We start from the raw sequence: 21,374 nt of genomic DNA, 5'->3' as shown, positions 1-21,374 counted from the left end.
GGTCTCATTTGGATTTCTGTATTTTTAGAGAGAGGAATCTAAAGAATTTTACTCATTCAGGCCTCAATTTTGGTATAATTAGTAAAGCTTCATAAAATTAAATTCTTTCATCCAAGAATTTCCAAGAAGACGTATATAATTCAGTTAAAGATGGAAAAATGTATCACCTGCAATCAAGCTAACCCTTGCCTGCTCCCTCTCTTATTTCCCCATCCACTACTTTGACTGAAACAAATGCAGCTCAAATGTTGGACAGATGATGCCCAAGTCAAGCATTGTAACTCTATCTGAACTGCTGAAATAAACTTGTTCAAACAGAAAAAGGTGGCCACTGGAGTTCTCTCAGCTCTAGACACCAGCTCAGCTACAAAAAGTAGGACATGTGTTCCACATTTCCTGGGGCTTAATGTGGAAAGATAAGAGGGAATTAAAATGACTCTTTATGCTTGGTGTCCAGAAAAGCCTTGCTGAGAAGTAGGTTGTCTAGTATGTGTTTTTCTTGTGCGAAGAAATATTGGCACGCGATGCCACAGCTGGAAACATGCTGCAGAGGTCAGATGACAAACTAGAAAATGGATTGGGTCAAATCTAAAATCAAAGCAGAAACAAGTTAAAGCACTAAGATAAAACTTTTAGTCAATAAAAAGTTAGCGACTTATCACGATGATGCTTTCGCATTTGTTTTACCCTGCACCATATATCTGAAAGAGGCTTTTTGCGTATTTTGAAGTGTAGGTAATTGGCTGTATGCTGGTGGATTGAGGTTGACTGCTGACAAACAGTTTAAAGTCTACAACAATAAAACTTACAGAGAGCAGTAAAGAAAGGGAAAAAAATTATAAAGCTAAGTGGGCTGTGCAATTTTATTTCTTTAAAAAACAGCACCTGCCTCTGGCTGGATCATGTGTTTGTCAGGGTAAACAGTTCTTAAAGAGGAGTAAGAATAAATATTTCGAGTCAGGACTAAGCTTACATTTCCTAGGCCTCAAGGTCAGGCAATATGCATTTTGGTTAGAAACATTGAATTTATGACAAATCACTTGTGTTTGAGCAAACTAAAACAGAAATATTATACATGAAGACTGACCTGGAGTGTAGTCCAGCATCACTCAGACTGTATGTACTGCTGTCTCTAACGAGGAGATGAGTTGGTGGGCTTCGACCTGTGCCTTCCAGGCTTCTTTCTCCTGGAGGGCCGGGAGACTCTGCAGCAGCAGGTGACCTCTCGAGCATCCTGCGCCCTCCCTCAGTTGGACTGTGCCAGGGAGATCCCGAGCGCTCTCTGCTTTCTCTGCTTTCTCTGCTTCCACTGGGAGCCAGCAGTGAGGTGGTGCTCCCGTGATGGGAGTGGGGGTGAGCATGTTGTTGGGCCCCGTAAGAGCTGGTGTCGATGCCGCTGTCAGCTGAGGCCCCCTGGAGGTAACCTCCTCCTCCCAAACCATTGGGCTCTGGTTCACCTTGATCCCCACTTGAGCCTCCACCTGGCCCTAGTTCATACCATTTGTCGCTGTCACTGTGACCTCCGCTAGAAGCTGTGCTGGATAGAGTGTTACTGCTGGAGTGACCTGAGTAAGGGCCATCCGACTGCCAGGGGCAAAGTGAAAATTAAAGAACAAGAGGAAACGAGAGTTGAGTGTTTCTATGCCAGATAAAAACATCAGTTATCATGAAATCTAGTGACCCCACATGACAAGACTGGAATATGATCATGTGATGTTATAAAACATCCCTTTGTTATATAACCTCATTTAGAAAGAGGATGAGCCTTAATCCACATGCTAGCACAGATCCAGTAGCCCAGAAAAATCAACAGGGTTTACTGAGCATTCAAGCTGTACTGTTAGGAGTTCTGATGCTGGAAGTATACTTAAAAAAAAAAAAGGGTGTTAAGTCTGACCTGGCTGCCCTTCTTTGGGGACAGGTGGATGACTTGCTCTTGTCTCTGGATGCGGGGAGCTCCCGAGTACCCCTGCCCAGACTTGGAAACTGGGGCCTCTGCAATAACATCACACAAACTGTTGTTGGTGTGAAACACATGGACTGGCCCCTGTGGCCAAACACATGAGCAACCATGCTTCCAGGAAGCTCACAACATTCACATTGTTTTGTTTTGTTCTGCTTTTGCGTCGCACATTGTACGCAGGAAAGTTGTCATCAAAGGAAACATATCAAACAAAAATGTGTCCCCTGCTAGTTTTGTTTGGTCTGTGCAAGCTGTACCGTTAGAGAAAGTGCATGCAAATCTAAAAGAAAAGCTCGGTATAAATGGGACTATTGTGTAATTGTCTTCTTGTTATGCAATAAAATGTAGAGAGCACGCAGTTAATGACCAACGCAACACCAGAGTCAGATGTGGTATTGTAACATCTGCTGGGGTGAATCTAAAAATGTAGCTTCTATCTCACTAAGAATATTCATTACTCTGCATAGTTGCTCTGACGCCCACAGAGCTCTGCACTAATTACAGATGGCTAAGCATGTGTATGCCTGCATGTCTGACTCCCTGTACTTGCACTATATTGCGTGTCACTACTTATCTGTGTACCTTTTTCTGTTATACGAGTTGTTAGATGTGATTAATGTGGCTATGGATACACATGTCTTAGTATGCACAGTCAAATTTTGGTGAGCTAAAAACAAAAGGACAGTGTAGAAAAGTCAAGGCAAATAGCAATCTTCTTTTTTAATTAACCATGTAATTAATGTAATGACAATGGCTACATGCTGACAGAGAAACAAAAAGTATGTGCAAAAGCCCTCACTTCTGTTGTTTCTGGGTAGAGCCTTGCCACATCATCATTGGTGAAAACTAGAGGGTCATGGGGTAAAAAAAAAAAAAAATATGTATATATAAAATAAAATAAAATAAAAAAGGGAGGAAGAGGACTGGGCCGGACCTCTAAACCACAGAGGCAGCGGAGTGGACAGTGTGGTTGTTGGACACTTGGCTGACTTCAGCTGAGCTGGCCCAGATTTGTTCCACCCTAACCAATAACAACATTAGTGCTACAAACAACCACAAAATGAAAGACTGAGCTCTTTAACTGTGATTGTAGTGGCCAGGAACAGGTTGAGGACACGACTGAAAGTAGGTTGGTCAACAATCAATCAAAGCAACATTCTGCTGGGAATCAGGAGCAGTAGAGGAAAAAAGCTGCCTTTGTGGCTTTCTGAAACCGAGCTACAATAAAAGCAGAAAGCTCTTTAAAAAAAAAAAAAAAACTATGAGAGAACACTTGCAATGAAATGAAAGGGAATGTTCAAGAGAATAAAAAGATGAATGAGACACAAACATAAGAAGCAGTGGAAAATGAGGAACAGACTAGAAAGAGGGAGGAGAGGAAAAGCCCACAATGGCGGCCAACTTTGTTGACAGGAAAGGCAGGAATGTCTCCCGGTTTCTCTTCTCTTTTTTCTTTAATAAGCCATAACGAATAGAAAGGAAAGTGAGAAAAAAAGTCAATTTACTGTAACTAAAAACATTTATGAACATATCTGATATTCTTTTCCCTTTTTCTTTATCTCAATATGTTTCCACATTTTAGGTTGCAGAGACATTAAGACCTTCTCTGTGAAAGCAATATAATTCACAGCTTGCAGAGGGAAAAGAGGTGGAAAGAGAGGAGGGGGTGCTGTTAGAGGCAGTGAGGCTGCTTTCTAAGTTGGTGCATTAGAAGCTGCTGAAAATAAGTCACTAGCAGAGGAGGAAGGACACACAAGCACCATTCATACACACTTCAAGATACCTGTCAGTTCAAAGGATTTAGAGGCAGAGATAAATATGGAAGATTTCTTTCCTGTGCGCTCTCCCTCCCCTGCAAAACTCAACTGCTCCCAGCATCTTTGCATACATAAAAATGCCAATTTGGATACACAAACAACCACATCCTCATACAGTCATGAGAAAAAAAAAGGACACCCTCTTTCAGTTCTAGTTTTCATATCAGGGCAGGGGATAATAAAAATAAAAAAAGGGAAATTATCTAGTTCCTATCAAGTGTTGAAATTAAGTTAATACAACCTCAGCTGAACAACAGAATGACTGAAAAGGAAAAGAATCAAGGTGTCCAAGTCCAGGCCTAAACCTGACTGAATTGCTGTGGTGGGACCTGACGAGAGCTTTGCATAAACAAATGTGCACAGACCTCAACGAACTAAAGCAAGAGTGGATCAAAGAGTGGATTTTTTTTTATTATTATCATGTCCCAATTCATAAAACCTTTGAAATGAAACGAGGGTGCACTTTCTTTTTTACATGACTGTATATTTCTGAAAACATCACAATCTTTCTCACAAGGTAGTAAGCAGGTATACTAAGTTGTCATACCACTTCTAAACAAGATAGATTACAGAGCACTGATGTACCTGTTGATCCTCGTTCAGCTCCTCCACCTTCCTCCATTCTAGACCAATTTGGAGTGGACTTTCCACTGGACCCGCCCTCTCCAACCACCTCGCGTCTCTCTGAAGACATCGGAGAGTGGCGGCTGCCTACAAACCTAGTGCGTGGAAAACACATAATCAGAAGCAATGCTTATTCAGATCCTTCAGATTTGCTTTCACTGATGAAAAATGAAGGGCAGAAATGACAGAGACGGAGATTAAAACAGAAAACATTTTCCCCACAGGCTCTAATGGGTAGAAGTTAAAAAAAAATTAATAAAATAAAGTGAGAGCACCTCACTTGAATACCAATGCCATGCACTTTTGCAACTGTCAAATACATATACAGCTTTTCAAGAAAACTCAGGAAAATTAATTTAACAGAAATAAAAATTCAATGTGCAGATCAATCTCCTTAATGAGAGTTAGAACATGGAATGATCTTATAAATATGTCAATTTACTGTTTTTCTGTAAGGGGTAGACATGTTTTATGCCCTTTAAAGATTAAAACTTATGAATATGTGATAGGTTTTAGATCTTTAGTGAAAACACAAGATGAGCGAAACTGCAATGCCTCAGAGCAGCTTCATACTTTTTGGAAGACAAAATTAATTTGGGTGCTTTTGATATAATACATAAAACAATCAGTATTTCCCCATCCTCCTTACTGCTCAGGCATGGATTTCTGTCTCCAGTGTGCAGAGCTTCCAGAAGCATCACTGGAGCAGGACAGGTTGCTGGGAGAGCTGCGGTTGTGAGGGGAACGACCTAAAGCCATGGAGGAGGCCAGGCTGTAGCTCTCACTGCCCGGAGACATCCTGCTACACAAACACACACAGAAACACATCTTGAAATAAAAAACTGTAAGAACTTGTAATCAAAAACTTAATATTAGGAGGACAGTCAGCCATTCTGTGGCTATGTGGGGGGCAGCAAGACGATGACGACGTCTATGACACCGAAGCTTGCAGAGTGTTAATCCAACATGGCAGCGGACACAACGTTCGATGCAGCCTTAGAAGGTGTTTTAAGTAGCTTAGAACGTAAGTTTACTTTTAAAAAAGAGCAACGTTTGGCGTTGAAAGATTTCATTGCCTCGTCGAATTTCTGTCGCTCTACATACGTCATCTGATATAAGTGATACAATTGGCTATGAATCGCGTGCAAAGCAGCATGGGAAGAACCAGACGCCATTTGATAGACATTCGTAGAGCCCAATAAACGGCTCTAGGCATTCGTAAACCACACCTCAAATACGAGAAAATGCACACCTAGTTCCCAGACCACCATCTCATCGAGATGTGGACGCGTCAGCCAGGCTAATTAAAAGCAGCAAATAATAAGGATTTTTCAAAATAAATTGTTTTCAATCCCACTGGCTTTTTGATCAGTTCAACAGCTGTTCTGACCTTCAACTCAAATATTTCTCAGGTTGCACCTTCTGTAGACAACATTTCCCACCTTACTCCAACACAAATGTATTCCAATAATTCATATTTGAACAGCCAACAGGCTCTCACCTCTTGGACTCCAGAGGTCGGCCATCACTGCTGACACTGCGTGGAATGGCAGCCCCCCTCTCAAGCCTCTCAGCTGACAGGGTCTTTCCCACAGTGCTACCCAGGCTGATGGCCCGGTTGGGTGTGTGGGGCTGTGGTGAAGCAGTAAGTGACTGTTGAGGGCTGCTGGACGTCCGCTGCCACTTATTGTTGTTGCTGCGGAAGGGAAACTTATATTCGAAGGAGCCGCTATCGCTGCTGCTGCCCTTGTAATCGGACGCAGGCCCTCGATATAGCTCCGAGCAGCCCCTGCAAAGATAGGACAAAAATAGGTTTTGTGAAATCTAGTTTCAAAAACAACTCAAGCTCCAACCTCTTCTTCACATATAGTCTCTTTTGGTGCCAAAAAGAAAAGAATCATGGCCAAATGCTGAAGTTCAGGCTTAATAAAATGACAGACCAACTGGTGATGTCACAATGGCTATGACCACTTCTTATAAAATGTCTATGACAGAGACCCAACCACCCACAATTTCTTCTTCTCCCTACCTGCGTGGAGTGGCATCATCATGTGGTGGGATGATAACAACACGCACTGTCACAGAGTTCCGCAGGAGATCAATCATCTGCTCATGGGTCAGAGTTGCTACAGCGACTTTGCAGATTTCTACTAAACGGCTTCCTTGCCGTAGTCCTGCCTGCCAGGCGTAGCCGTATGGTTCAACCTAGAAATAACACAGTTTTTTTTTTTTTAATTCTCCAAAGGCTGAACAACATCCAACTACCAACGTTGGAAATAAACAGTGGAGCTTTCCAAGTATTCTGCGTAACTTGTTGGTATTTTAAGGATTAGTAATGACACTTAATATATATCTAGCAAAGTCTGAGGTATGCCAAAACCCACATTCATATGTGCATACGATATACATACATGCATACGATAAATGTTTTGAAAATATAAGTAAAGTGCACAGGCTGGTAGAGGTCAACTATCTTGATGCATTGGCCCATTCCTGATCTTGATAATGGTTAATATATATATAATATCTCAAAGATAACTCAATGTTTTTTCTCAAGGCTGAAAAGTTATATTGCACATACAGTAAGGTCACTTTACCAGTCTGTCCTCTGCTTACATCTGACACACTTCTGAACACAGGGAAGGACATACGCTAGCATGTTCGTAACAGTTTGTAATTTGGAGAAATACATTTTAAAAAATTCCCAAGATCAGAGTGGTAAAAGCCATTAGAACTCCTGAGCGAGTAGGGTCCGGACTCCAGATGTAGACGCTGCAGCGGAGGGAGCAAACAGTGGAGTTCCAGGGAGAATCTTAGCCCACATGTACACGAGTATTTTGCCTTTTCCCAGCTTAAACAAAGATCTCCATCCATATGAAAACGCAAACTGCAGCAAAAACCAGTTCATTCTCAAGTCTGACGGGCCTCCTCCAAAAGCGGCAGAGTAGGATTATGCAACAGTAAACTGGGTTGCACATTCTGACGCCTTTCTTCTTCAATATAGTTGGACAGTAACTACATATTTATGTACAAAAAAAGGATTATGTCATGTTTACAAGGTTAGCACTGACACTATTTTACAGGCATTTCCCGTTGCCATGTCAACTAAGGGGAGGTCGACACATATTCTTTCTGACATCAAACGAAGGAGACACGATCTACTGCCATGAGCTGGATTTCCTTTCCAAATATAAACAATGTAGTAGTAACAATGAGTATGAGAAAATCTTCACTTCCTTAAGGTTTGATTTCAGTGGTTAGAGTCCATTAGTATGAGGACAAAAGGGGCAAACACACAGAAAAGACAATGTTTGTAAGAATACCCGTGAATGCGTGGACAAGGCAGAGAGGAGATGCAACAAAGTAGACCGCTTTACAGCAGAAACAGACTATGTAAAGCCTTAAATATTACCGGATAGTGTAGTGGTAAGATTGCCACCTTTTATGTGGGGGACCTGGGTTCAAATCCTCTTCAAATCCTACCTCCGGTAGGGGTCCTTAGGCAAGACCCCCCTTACCCTACCCACCTACTAGTGAAAGTTGCTTTGGATAAAAGCGTCTGCCAAATGCATAAACATAAATCTTTATTTGGTTAGAAACAAAAATAAATGTACCAAAAAAAAGCCAATATACTACCCAGCCCGAATAACATGTTGGCTTTTTTATATCATTGCAATAAAACTTTACCACAAAAAAAAAAAAAAAAAAACTGATAACAGTCATAATTTTGCTGATATTCTGTAAAATTAGACATCAATGCCTTAGAGCCTTTTAGCTGGCATTTCTCTCAGTATAAAAGCAGATGGACGCATACACTTGACCTCTCTGAGAAACGAAGATCAAGGACAGAAAACATAGTTGTGCATGTCTGTGTAATTTAACTGTGTATAAAAATCAGTTACATGGTCCTTCATGGCAATAGGAACTTAATCACATCCAGACCTGCTATGTGTGCTAAGTGTTCTAGCTCCATGCGTTTCTCTCTTTCAGAAAATGCAAGTTATTTTAAACATAGACCAATACCTCAGCCACGATGCCTTCATAGTTGACGTGGAAGCCAAGCTGACCCAGGCCATTTCGACGAAGCGTCATCTCTGAAGTGTCACAGCCCTTTGTAAGAAACTGGACATGCAGAGGACAGAGAGAGATCACCACACAGGTGAGACATGACAGGAATTCAAAAAACAAAACGAAAGAAAAAATACACAAAGATACAGGGAAGATTAATATATCGCTCTTTATATGTGTGAATATGTTCAGTGCATATGCAGACACATGTCCTCTTAAGTTGAGGAAGAGATTTTTTAAACAACATAAGTGATCCCCAGGAGACTTGAGGGCTTCGAGTAAGAGCGTAAGAAGTGCACCTCTCTAAAGATGGGTGTGTGCATGCATTTACACACTCAACAGATGATAGAAATGAAAGGAGGTGTGCATCTTTCTGTGACACGAGTCAGTGTCAACACAAAGATGCATTGATTTGGAGAAACTTTCTTGAACTTTCATCCATTTTCATGCAACTCTCATCATTCATTTCCCTTTTCACAGGCTCAGAGGCAGAATAGCTGAAAATGGATTCACTTTTAAGAAGAACGAACCTGGTTCAATTATCGAACTTCAAATGGCAACCAGTGAGTTTACAGAGAATCTACTAAAACCAATCCTCATTGCTGACAAGCTTTTCATCATGGCTGGTTACAATCCACCCATGTCTTTCTCCTTTTAGTGGAGCAGCTTAAATAAATCATGCTGCAGAATGGAACCTGATAGAAACATCAGCGTGTGCAATAATAATTTCTAACTGTGTACGTCAGAGAAGAACAGAGTAAATGGATAAAAAGATGGATAAATAGTAGTAAAAGGGAAAAAGGGTGAAGGGAAAGGGTGAGAAAGAGTAGTTTTTTTTTAAAAAAGTGGCTTGTTTCTTTGGCACAGAGGTAGTCAGACTGATTGAAAATTAAGGCCAGATGCACGCACTGCAACGTGTGATCAACTTCTGAATACTGAGCCAAATTATCACGTGTTCCTGTTTAAATATGTTTCTATGGCAGTGCACAAATCAAACAATGTGGACTCATTACAAGTTACATAAACACATGACAAATACAATCACATGTGCATCCACATATGCACACTCGTGCGCCGTTTGAAAGTAGGGAGTTGCTGGGGAATTGAATGCATTCTAAAGCACTGACGATTACATAAGAAGACACCTTTTTCTTTCCTGACCAGTTTCCATGGAAACAGCGAAGAACCAACTAGCATCACTTCACTATATGTGTAGGTGTATGAGCCATTAGGAGAATGTGTCCAGAGGTGTTTCTGAATCTCCCTCAATAAACTGAGACCTGTGAGAAGGCAGCAGGTTGGCATGTAGATGTAAAAATTTTGTCATTCTGGCAGGCAGACAACCAACAGTATAGTATGAGAGACTGTGAGTGGGCCAGGTAAATGATTAATGGCAGCCAAAGGCATTTTCCATTGATTTGGTCTCTTAGTAGTATACTATTCTTTACATGAATGAACAGTTTAGTCTAATTTTGCATCATGAGCACTCTCTAACAACTGGGCCTCATGCAAGAACATTTTCGTATTTTTATTCTAAATTTCTCTTATTTTGTTCATACGGTCTTGTACGAACAGGCCACGTCAGATTCAACAAACGCTCTTAACTTAGGACAAAGTGTGTAAACGACCTGCGTAAATGATGAATGCCACCCGTCCGTATTTAAGAGCACGAGGATAGTAGATTTGCATACTCCACACCCAAAATAAAACCATATAAGGCTACGCTTCCTCTCTCCTGTGCCAGAAGTGTTGAGTGTTGAGTCATGAGAATAGCATCAAGGCGCAAAAAGAACAACTTTACGGGCTCTGAGATTTACGTTCTGCTTTCAGAGATCCAAAAAGGAAAACCTGTCAGTTTTATGTCGGCAGTGGAATTACGGGACCTGCTAAAGCGAAGAAATGGGAAGTTATTACGAGTGCTGTTAATTCCATGTCACATGTAGTTTGTGATGTCACCATAATAAAGAAGAAATGGTGTGATATGAAAATGGCCTAAAATGCGTTTGATGACTGCAACTAAAGCCGTGCAATCAGTTGTTGCCTCATTATGATGGCACTTTGATGGGGGGGGGGGGGGGGGGGGTCTTATGGCACCACACCTTCTGGTCTGCCTAGGCTGGTTCAGGTTGTAGGAGACGCTCGTTCATGGCAATATTGTGCAAACTGCAGCATGCCAGATTTCTCTGGGCTATAGAGCAGTTTGCCCCCGCTGTATCGAGACATACCCACGTGGCCTTCAGCTCACCAATAGTGCGCTCCACAACAGCACGGGTGCTTTGAACAGTATATGTGCGCAGTCTATTGCTTGGTGGAATTGGGTTTGATCGGCGTGTTTCTCTCTGGAGTTGTGGCTCCAGCAAGCTGCATATTTGCAGCAGCACAGCAGCACAGTCCTTGGCAATCTAAATCGCGATGTCAGCCATTCGTCTGTCTCTACACGGTCTCTTCCAAGAGCCTGACGCGCTAAGGTATCCAAAAATAGCAAGTCAGCCACTGGTTACACTTCCCAAGTAATTAAATATACAATCCATTAGTCAAGCAAACTTGATTGGAATAACAGCGGACTATTTTACGAAACTCCTACAACAGCTCTGGATCACTCGTAAATTCTGTTCGTACCTGAAAGAAAACGAAAATACGAAAAGATTGGTGAATGCGCAAATTCTCTTAAATCACTCGTACGCACGACTTAAGAACAAATCTGTTCGTACGAACGGTTGTTGCACAAGGCCCAATGTCCTTTTGACACTCAAAATAAAAATTAGGGTACTCTTGGCAAAAAACAAAGAGGCTACCAAATGAACTAATTTAATTTTGAACATGAGTTTGTCATGCTGTCAGCTTAGACAAAGGTGGGTTGCTTGCGTGATTCTGAAAGTGCAAAAGTCACAAGCACCCATCTTATCACATATGTAGTGTGTAATGTGCATGCCTTCTAACCTCTAGACGTTTGACCACTTCTTTGAAATCCTCTGTATTATTACTGATGCTCCTCAGAGAGATGCTTTCCCCCCTCTCGTAGAAAATCTTCAAAGACGCAGGACTGCTTAGAGTCCACCCAATCACATCCTTGATGGCACAGTTGAACACCACAGCCTTGGCCTCCTGGTCCAGCAGGATGAGAAAGTCATTGGAAATAGCCAGTAGGGCTTCCAATTCCCCTCCGTTCCCATGATCCTCAGCATGAACTGGCCAGGTCACCGCCCCTAGACTGCGCAGCTCTGCTCCTCCATACGGTCGACTCTTCTCTTTCTTTTTATGAGCCAAGGAAATGAAAGGGAACTTTCCAGAGGGGTCAATTGGAGTGCTGGTGGTGTGGCGCTCAGCCAAGTCACGCAGGTACTCCTGGCGTGTTCGGGTGGCCATGGCCCGGAACTTGTGTGATTTGTGGGCAGCATTTTCTGCATTGATGACTTTGGCCAGCAGGAAGTCCCGGAAAACAGACGACTTGGGGAAGGTCACACCCTCTGGGATTGGTGGACCAAACGAGGGCACGTCTTTGGAACGGGTCACTGCCACGCTGCAAGGGAAAAATACAGAGAGAGAAAATAAAAGAAGAAGGCAGACAAGTAAAAAGGAAAAAAAGGAAGTGATGGTTAACAAATCAGTCATTCCTGTATGAGTTTGGGTGATTTGTTCAGACATCATAGATCCTTGGGTTTTGATTTATTGTTTTATTAAACAGCAATCAGTTAAAAAAAAAAGTCAGATCCAAGATTTGAACTAAGATTTACATTTAAGAAGTGGTTAATTGCCAGCATGTGCTGCAATAAAGATAATATGCAATAACAAGTTTCAAGCTTCAAGTTTCAGCAAGTTTTCTCATTAAAAAAAAAAACAAAAAAAAAACATGGAAATAGAGCAATTAAGCAGTTTTGTGAAACTGTGAAGAGGCGGTTCTGGTGCTAATCATCATTGGTTTCTTCATGATCTACATCAAATCAGCCATTTGTTGCCATTTTTATTACACTAACAGTTGTATGACTAAAAGCAATTATTACTGAATTTGCATAGAAGCGCTTTCCTGTTTTTTCTTGTTCAGTTTTTTCCCCCCCTTTTTATTAAGTCTCTTGAATGGCCATCTGTGGCCAATTGCCCTTTCTGGTATGTCAGGAACTCAGACGGGCAGCAACACAGAAAAGAAAGATGTGGGGAGACTACTATTCCAAAAATCCGGCCAAAAGTCCCTTAAAGCCCAGAGTGAGAGTAAAATAAAATGTGGCTGAGAAAGGAGACCGTGTGGGCTAAGACGAGGAGGGAACAAGTGCTTCACCAGAAGAAGAAGAAGAAAAAAGCATTCCTCTGCAAAGTGAGACAAAAATACTCCTAACAAAAGTTGACTGTCTGAGTCTGAAATGCTAAATAAGGCAACTAAAAGGTCTAAAAAGCTCTGTTTGTACATAGGTCACTTGTCCCAGTCTCAACCTCGTCTCAGCGAAATGAGTCAATCACAGATCCTCTCACTGGTGATAATTACCAGGTGATAAGAGTAGCACAGGAAGTCGGAGCCCTCCTCCCACACGCTTCCCTGCTGACAGGCATCAGCACACATGTTGACACCAGGATTAATCGCATTGTCTAATAAGCAATGCCTATGTCACCCACATATTTCTAAACATAACTGAGGGACACCCTGTCCTCACTGGAGACATGTGGTGTTCAATTATATTAGGCGTCAAATTGTCGACACCTAATTTCCCACCTCTCCATGTTTGTGACAGACTGGATTAAAAGAGGAAACTTTTTTTTTTTTTTTTTTTTCTGGTTAAAACTGCCTTGGAGGGTGAACATCCAAGTATTTAACGCATGACTGATGGAAACAGTTCAGAAGTGCTAGCATGTTGAAATGTTTGCATCTCCCTTCCTGGTTTATGACAAGACAGAAACATGAAGCCGGGAAGCACACTGTACAATTATGTGTGCAGGAAACACACAATGTGTTAGTATTCATGTAACTGGTCAGATATTTTCATTATGACCATTACAGTGGAAGGGGGATGAGACTGCTGTATTACTTCACAATTTGGTGTTTGCCATACTTATTGCTCGGCGCCTTCCACAATTTTGACGAATTGAAAGAGTGGATGAAGAGTATTCTGTCCCTTTAAGTTGAAGACAAATGCTTTTTCCCATCTGCAGATCTTTCACTTGTATTTTTACCAGCTGAGTTTGCTGAAATAGCTAAAAAAAAAAAAGCATTCAAGTTTTTAAAACAGTATCTCAAAGTAGTTTTACTTGCAGCAGTCTTAAAGTATAGTAGCAAACAATCAACCTCTGAAAAATGTTGACTGACAGCTCATAGACAAGAAATAAACAGTATTGTAGATATATGTGCCTGCATTTCTGTTCATGCGAATGAATCATGCAGGGTATTTTGAAGAAGAGTAGGTAAAGTGGCCACAAGCAGGCTTAAATAAAATGTGACCTTTAATTCCTATTCTTTTCCCATCACTACATGCATTATACTGGAGCTCTGAAAGCACTTGTTCTGATCTGAAACACCTGTGAGTCAGACAAGTAAGAACCTATGAGTCATGCTGGACAGAGAAAAGTGATGGTGACATGTAGGTAGGGGTATGAAAGTAAGAGATCCAGACTGCATACAAAAGAATGAATGGAAAAAGGGAGAATGGATGAGAAACGCTGGAGAGGGTGAGGAGAGGAGAATGCTGTACAGTGGGGATTGCTGGGTTGTGGCCTCTGTGATTTCTACTGCCAAACCTCCTGCCATGAGGATTACAAAGAGCAGATTCCTGTGGTTTCAGTGATTTGTGGGCATATAAATATCCAGTGTGTGGGCAGTTCTGTTCTTCCAGTATCTACGACTTGCTGCCCACTGAGCCAAGCCAAGGAAAAGAACATGTCAATACCTGATGGAGTGGGAGGCTCAGAGGTGGATGTGTTTATGAGTGTGGATGTGGGGAAGGCACGTAGTCAGTGTCACCTGCTCAGTGTGGTGACACACAGAATAAGACATTTGTGTTACACAGCTTTAAAATGTTAGATTTGTGCAGTGGCTCTTTTGGCCAATGGTCAGTTACTTCAGTCGAAAAAGGACACTTTTGTCGATAGCTTGACTTTGCAAAGAAGAAGACAGTAAATGAAACTGTCAAAATACTAAATGATTAATTCAAGTTGAAACTTCCTGTGAATGGAAGAAAGTCATGTTTCACACCATCAAACATGTCAATGTGGGAGTCAGGATCAGCAAAATCCTACGGTCACTATTACATTATACTCTGGGATGATCTCTAGTTCAACAGTCTGTAAATTTCCTAAGTATGATGATATAGAGTACAGTGCAAAAGTCCTGGTCCATCTCTCACTTCTTTATATTTTTCTTCCAAGGAGTCAAACTTTCTAATAATCTTTTAAAATGGCCTTGAGCAATAGTTCTCAAGGCTTTTCAATCTCTTTCAAAGCTTTTGTTTTGGCATTGGCTGTTTTTTCACAAGCATAGAAAAGGTGCCTAACTGCAGGGGTGAACCATTGTTATGTCCACACATACAGCAATAGACAACTAACCAAAGAACACATTTTAAATTGCATCTTCAGGTTCTGTTACTTCATAGCCTGTCACAAAGACACATTTGTTCTCTTTTGTTTAGTTACTTCTACAAAAAAAATGCACAAAGATAACAGTTTCACTGGCATACGAAGAAAAACTTGGCAACTCCCAGCATCATTGTGTGCTGTGTGTGGAGGACAAAAGATGAGGCAGACCAACAAAACCCATCTACAGCACATGAATGGTATATATAAAGAAATAAGGAGGTGCTTCAAGACTTTTGCACAGCGCTGTATTCAGCATAAAAATTGATCCACAAAACAGCAAAATCATTTCGCTGGCCATGTGTGTGGATTCTTTTCAACAAACGCAAATCTTAACTTAGTATTTTTTCTGTATGTGCATCCAGAGCAGGTTACTGTAATAACCAATCAGCGAGCAGCACAGTTTATCCTTTCATCTTCAAATGCTTCAAAGCAGGTTGAAGCCAAAGTGAGTCAAGAAGGCCGTTCATGCCCACCTGTAAAATGGCAAGTCCATTTAGTGAGCTGAGCCAAACGATTCAGAGCAACAAATTGTGTCCCTTCCCTGCCATGTGTGTGTCCTTGTCCTCTTAAACCTAAGAAGCAAAGCTTCAAAGCATTCAGTAACCGAGTTAACTCAGTTAAATTTCCTCTAGTTACTATGAATGATAATTTACTCCAGAAAGCTGCAGTTTTACTTGAATGCAGAGAGTAAAATTCATTTTCACTAGCCTTTGTTCAAAATTCAATCTGTTGCAAGTCCTGTTCATCATGTGTGTGTATTAGTACCTGCATGGGTGAAAATTAGAGCCTCATACAAGGTGCTCCGACGGCAATTAAAACAGCCAATACTGGAGTCAAAGAGAGCGAGATAAGAAAGAGTGACAGAATTCTAGATAACAAGTCAGAGGTAGAAACCTCAAAGAAATGTCCTTCACAGCTGAACAGCTTAAAAAGGAAACAGAGGTAAGGCAGAATGTTAATTATTTCTTTTAAAATGACATCAGGGTGGTACACTGTGTTTTAGATTACACAGAAAATCTGAAAACATGAGCTGTACAGAGGGAGTTATGGAACCTGCCAACTATTTGAGCAAACACGTAAGAGCATCAGTGTTTCAGCTGTGAGGGAAAGTGTTTTATGAGGAATAAGATATGTGCATACCACGAGCATGACAGAAGCTCTACATGTAGGATTTATCTAGACGTTTTCAAAACACACATAACAAGCTGGCCTGAATATGATATTGGAAGTACAAAAAGTACAAACATATAAAAAGGCAGGCAGTTTTAATGTTTTAAATGTATGTTATGGTGCTTGTATTTAAAATACAAGTTGTATTTTTCCTCATAATATGCTTTTTAAACCTCTCCTTCAGGAATTTATCAAATCCTAAAAACTCATATTTAATTTGCTCTGAATAACATTCCTTTGGTTTTCGTTAGTTTTTTTTTTTTTTTACCCTTTAATGAAAAGAATCCGGCGGGCCCAAAATAACCGACCTTCTAACTGCACTGCTTAACCAGCTGCCACTACACACCATCAACTCTGCTCAAACTCTGTTGAGATTTCAGCTCAACTACTCTGTCAAAGGGCTAAAAACACATTGTTAATGTAAAGGAATTATTGTGCCTCATTACCAGATCTGATTGGTCCCACTCTGCAAGTTAATGGAATTGCTACTTAGATTTGGGATGTATGAAACACTGGCAGTCTAAAACCCAGTTCCTGAGTTCGTTGTTGGTAAGTGCTATTGACTATGAACTGGACAAATATTCAAGCATATGAAAAATAGCATACATACACATTAACAAGGTTAATATTTAGACTTTGGATGGGATTTTAATTCATTAAAGAAATTCTACATTAACTAATAAACTCAGCTGTTTAGGTCTCTTCAAAGCTTTCAGTTGGCTATAAAGAATTATTACTTACATTTCATGTGCTGTAAGCCAGCAGATAAGTCCTGAAGGGTAAATAAGGCTGGTTGGATTCTCTTGGAACTTTTGGGCAAACTCTAAAGAAGTTTTCACATGTGCACTGCAGTGATATTTACCAAAAATGTACAGGACTGTAGCATGTAAGAACCTAAACTGCCAGTGCATACACCCCAGACTTCCTGGAGAAAGTTCCCACCCAGGTCCCAAGTGGACCCGAGAAGAGAAGATTAGGCATGGGCCGGTATGAAATTCTGATGGTGGGATAACCTTAGGCAAAAATATCACACGGCGTGAGGAATCTCCACTTACTCTCCGACTAGACGCCACATAAAAAATAAAAGCTTTTTTTTTTTTTTTTTTTTTTTTTTTTTTAAATGCTAATACTGCAGGGACGGCAGGACAGAAAATATTGAGTTTTGAAACCTTGACTTTTTAATACCGTGGTATACCTTGAAACCGGTAACCGGCCCATGCCAAAAGAAGATATAAGAGAAGAAGTGTGCACGCTGGTAAGAGTTGCTGCTTCATACTCATTTATTCCAACCTGTGTGTACTGATATCAATATAAAAGCTGTGATCAAAGGGCTTCATCTACTTTTCTTGGCAGGAATAATTTAAATGAATAAATAAAAAAATAAATACACAAGCATGCAAGGAATTTCCAGGGAGTATTTTTAGCACCATGTCTCCAGTGTATTCTACAGACCCTCCTCTCTCACTCTTCCAACTCTGAGAGCACATCTGCACAAAATCCATCGCTGTGAGGTGCATGTCTCAACATCAAATTGTCCACACATACGTCGATACAGCTTAGATTTTCATCTTTGAAAACGACTTAAACACAAAACTGGACAGCAATTATTTCAGTATTGTTTAGAGTTGTGTGGTTTTTCGAAGATATGCGGTAGTCTCCTAAAGAAAACATCCAGAACTATGTAGCTATGCGCTGCTGAAACTCACCTGTAGGAACAGCTGTCAGAACAAGGATTATGTGCCCGCACAATCACAAAGACGTGCTGGAAGTGTGAGCGAATGTTTTTGGGGGTGAAGGGGAGCGCCCCAGGTTCCTGGAACACGATGGTGACGATATCATTCCCAATATGACGCTTCCGCAGTAACTGGAAAAGTTCAAAATGAAAAGGGATAAATTCAATTTTGGAAACAATTCTGAATAAGATGCATAGAAAATAACAATAATGTCAAAATTGTTACAAATGGTAAGACTTTACAGATATACACACACACGTTTGCTTTTGACATCATTTGACATACCTGTTGTTTATTGTTGGGTGTGTAGGGCAACATGGTGGACACATGGAACATGATCTCATAATCCTTGTGAGTCGTGTACAAGGAGTGGGTGCCCGTCGAGTCAGCTGAGGAGGAAACAAGTGCATATTTATTTTCTTATCATTAAAAAAACAGAACAGAAAACTAGTTTCATGATAGCACAATATTGAGATAGGCCACTTCATCGGTGTGTTCTTGGTCAACAACCAGATAGGAGATGTGCAAACATCTTAAAAATGGTAGCTTCTTTAAATAAATCTTTTTATATTTGCTTAAAACAAAAAAATACCCACTTTTCCCAACATCTGTCTTTGCAGAAAATGGCTCCGTCTTTGGCTCTGGCAATTAAGAGAACCAATGCACCTTAATAACCACCTCCACTATATACTGATGTGCTCAAGTCAAGGAGCAAAACAGTTGCAGGGTGTTTAAAAGGGCATGCTTAGCTAGATTACCTTAATTGATTACACTTCCTCTATGGAAAGGTTTGCAAGATTTTATCAAATTCACGAAGCCATACTCAAGGTTATATATGTATATGTATATGTATATATATATATATATATATATATATATATATATATAATACATACACACACACACACATTGTATTGCATATTCTGCAAATAGTGAAAATAGTTTTGTTGGGCAGAACATCTTGGGCAATGACTTAATTGATAAGAGAATAATTTGAAGAGTAGCTTATCAAACAGGCTTGGAAAATTTGCGCAGAGGTAGTGAAAATAAACTGGACATCAATCATTTTTGGATTAAATGTCACCGTCGTCAGGCAAAGGCAAAGCAGGGCACAGAGGAGAAACACAGAATCAATATGAGTGTTCACAATAAAATAATTTAAACCAAAGGCCATCAGTCACATGTCTGGAAACCTTTGAGGAGGCTTTTGACTCACAGAAAGGAAGCAGCGTTATTAAAGTTGACTAAAAATAACATTTGAGGGGCAAAAAAGAGATGTTTGAAACAATGCTTGTGTTTCATCCATGAAATGTGACACACAAAGATGGAAGACATAAAAACCAACTTCATTCAGTTGTACACTGGAAGCATCGCATAGCTTTACCCTAATAGAGAAACTGATTTAATTTTGCTAAACTATAATTATAATAGTAGCTATGGACAAAAATAAGACTATCTATATGGTTCAACTGTGGTAAAGAAAACATACAAAATGTTGAAAGTGAGAAATTTTACTATGTCATCAAAAATATCAACTCAAGTTGAATTTAATGGCAGTAACATGTCTCAAAAAAGTTGCGACAGTACCAGGTTTATCATGTGTAGCCTCTTTAGAGTATATGTTGCTCTGAAATGTGGAGATACATTTCAGCATTGATGGTGCCTTTTCGGATATACAAGTTTATAGTTTGATAGGTATTAATGCACCCTCATACCATCAGAGAGAAAAGCTTTTGAGGTGAGCAATACTTCACTGAACAGTTTGCCAGTTTTCCTCAGGCTATTCAAAATGAGCTTTGGCTTAGGGGATATGTCAGTGTTTCTGGATCTTGCAACCAAACTTTTCTAATGTGGGAGTATCTTTTTCTGATAATACAGCACAGAAAGCAGCAGTTTGTGTAAAATGATGACGTAACATTTCTAAACAGTGAACATGAGCTGTATGTAACTTTTTAAACTGAACTATCGAAATAAATGAGTTTTAGATACATTAAGCCTGCTATTAAACCGCAGTCTCTGTACATCTCTGTTTGTTTTTCCCAATTCTATTAGTAAAGCACTTATACATACTCTTGGTGTCCAGCTGAGCTCGATAGTTTGTGAAGCCTTTGAGTCTAACTCTCTCGCCCAGTAGATGGAGAAACTCTTCCAGTGCAGGACCAGCTGCTTCGTTGTTATACATCTCCTCCTCGCTGCTCTGGCCTGCCATGCAGTACATCACCCCCACCTTCCGCTGGAAAGTCAGCTGTGGAGAAAACAGACTATTTCAATCCAAAGGAGAGACGGCAACAACACTTTGTAGAAATCATGACAAAGTAACTGTGTTGACATTTTAGACTAAGCTTGAGTGGGGATTTTAAGAGCAACCTTGAGTTGCTTTTTTAGTGATCATAGTGCCATTTTCCTAAGAAATTATGCTGACATTTTCAGAGTTTCAGCTTTTGATGATTGCATCGGGAAGCGTGAGCATCAAAGAGCCCGTTTTTTTCTTAAGGTTTAGTTGTGTGCGAGTGTACTTATGACACATTGCATTCACATTGTTACTTAGTATATATTCCACGTAACAGTTTATGGGAGTGAATGGATAAATCAAGCTAAACTGAATGAATAATAAATAATTCAGGGCCACAAAGAGACACCCCCTTTATGGGAAAAAAATAAAAATAAAAATTCACCCACACAAGTGATTCATAAAACTAAAAAACAAAAACGATTTGCTCACAACAGTCTACGGTTCACTTAATGGCAGGGAAGCTTCTTCAGCTGAATATAGGCTGAGTGGATCGTCTTTTGAATGAATTATCGCGGTAACAAGACGTTTGTATAATATTTCATTAAATAAATAGTAGTAATCAGATATGCATAATCAAATGGCTTAATCAAGTCAATTCATGAGGGCCAAATTGCACAATCAAACATCTAAATTTACTCAGTGTGTCTCCTTACCCCCTGCTCGTCCAGCTTCATCAGCTGCTCAGTGACCTTAGGTGTGTTCAGTGCCAGGCGTAAGCAGTGAACATTGAGCTCAGGAACGAGGTAATCCAGCACTTCTTTTAGGGGCAGACCTCGACCAAGGCCATGCTTGGATGTGGATGGTACTGCATCTTCCAGGATGGAACCCCGCAGCGTGTTCAGCTGGAGGCAGAACAAGAAAACCAGAACTGTAAGAGTCAGGGCAACAGCTTCTATGTTAATGTTAAACCAGAAAACCTTACAGTCACTTACATTAAAATTAAGGAAATCACTTGACCTACTGAAAGTAATACAATATTAAACTGTGCTTAAACATTTACACCTGTTAACCAGCTCCCATTTCCCCACAGTCAATCATTAAATGTTTGGTTACCTGCACTGCACAGTCTGATAGTCTTTGGTTTTCTTTCTGGTGTTTGCTGAGGGCAAATTATTAATTATTCATATCATACACTTCAAGGCCTAAGAGTG

At 40.4% G+C, this 21,374-nt stretch overlaps 1 protein-coding gene across 5 annotated transcripts in view; it reads right to left on the bottom strand.

The window, feature by feature from the left end:
- sipa1l1 (signal-induced proliferation-associated 1 like 1) overlaps positions 1–21,374 on the bottom strand; it is an 82,717-nt gene that overhangs the window by 12,242 nt on the left and 49,101 nt on the right. For 4 of the 5 annotated variants that reach the window (XM_075459864.1, XM_075459868.1, XM_075459866.1 and 1 more), the window contains 12 exons: positions 20,877–21,065; positions 20,001–20,175; positions 18,216–18,319; positions 17,904–18,061; positions 11,413–11,992; positions 8,428–8,526; positions 6,434–6,609; positions 5,906–6,193; positions 5,054–5,206; positions 4,366–4,499; positions 1,898–1,995; positions 1,088–1,584 (listed from right to left, as the gene is read on the bottom strand). In XM_075459864.1, the coding sequence (XP_075315979.1) occupies positions 1,088–1,584; positions 1,898–1,995; positions 4,366–4,499; positions 5,054–5,206; positions 5,906–6,193; positions 6,434–6,609; positions 8,428–8,526; positions 11,413–11,992; positions 17,904–18,061; positions 18,216–18,319; positions 20,001–20,175; positions 20,877–21,065 (2,651 nt within the window). The remainder of the gene's footprint in view (positions 1–1,087; positions 1,585–1,897; positions 1,996–4,365; positions 4,500–5,053; positions 5,207–5,905; positions 6,194–6,433; positions 6,610–8,427; positions 8,527–11,412; positions 11,993–17,903; positions 18,062–18,215; positions 18,320–20,000; positions 20,176–20,876; positions 21,066–21,374) is intronic. The other variant, XM_075459867.1, reaches the window with a different exon arrangement.

The sequence above is a fragment of the Odontesthes bonariensis genome, chromosome 24 (genome assembly GCF_027942865.1).
Source record: "Odontesthes bonariensis isolate fOdoBon6 chromosome 24, fOdoBon6.hap1, whole genome shotgun sequence".
Taxonomy (NCBI): domain Eukaryota; kingdom Metazoa; phylum Chordata; class Actinopteri; order Atheriniformes; family Atherinopsidae; genus Odontesthes; species Odontesthes bonariensis.
Note: the sequence above shows the minus strand (reverse complement) of the source record. Positions and strands in the feature narration are given on the sequence as shown.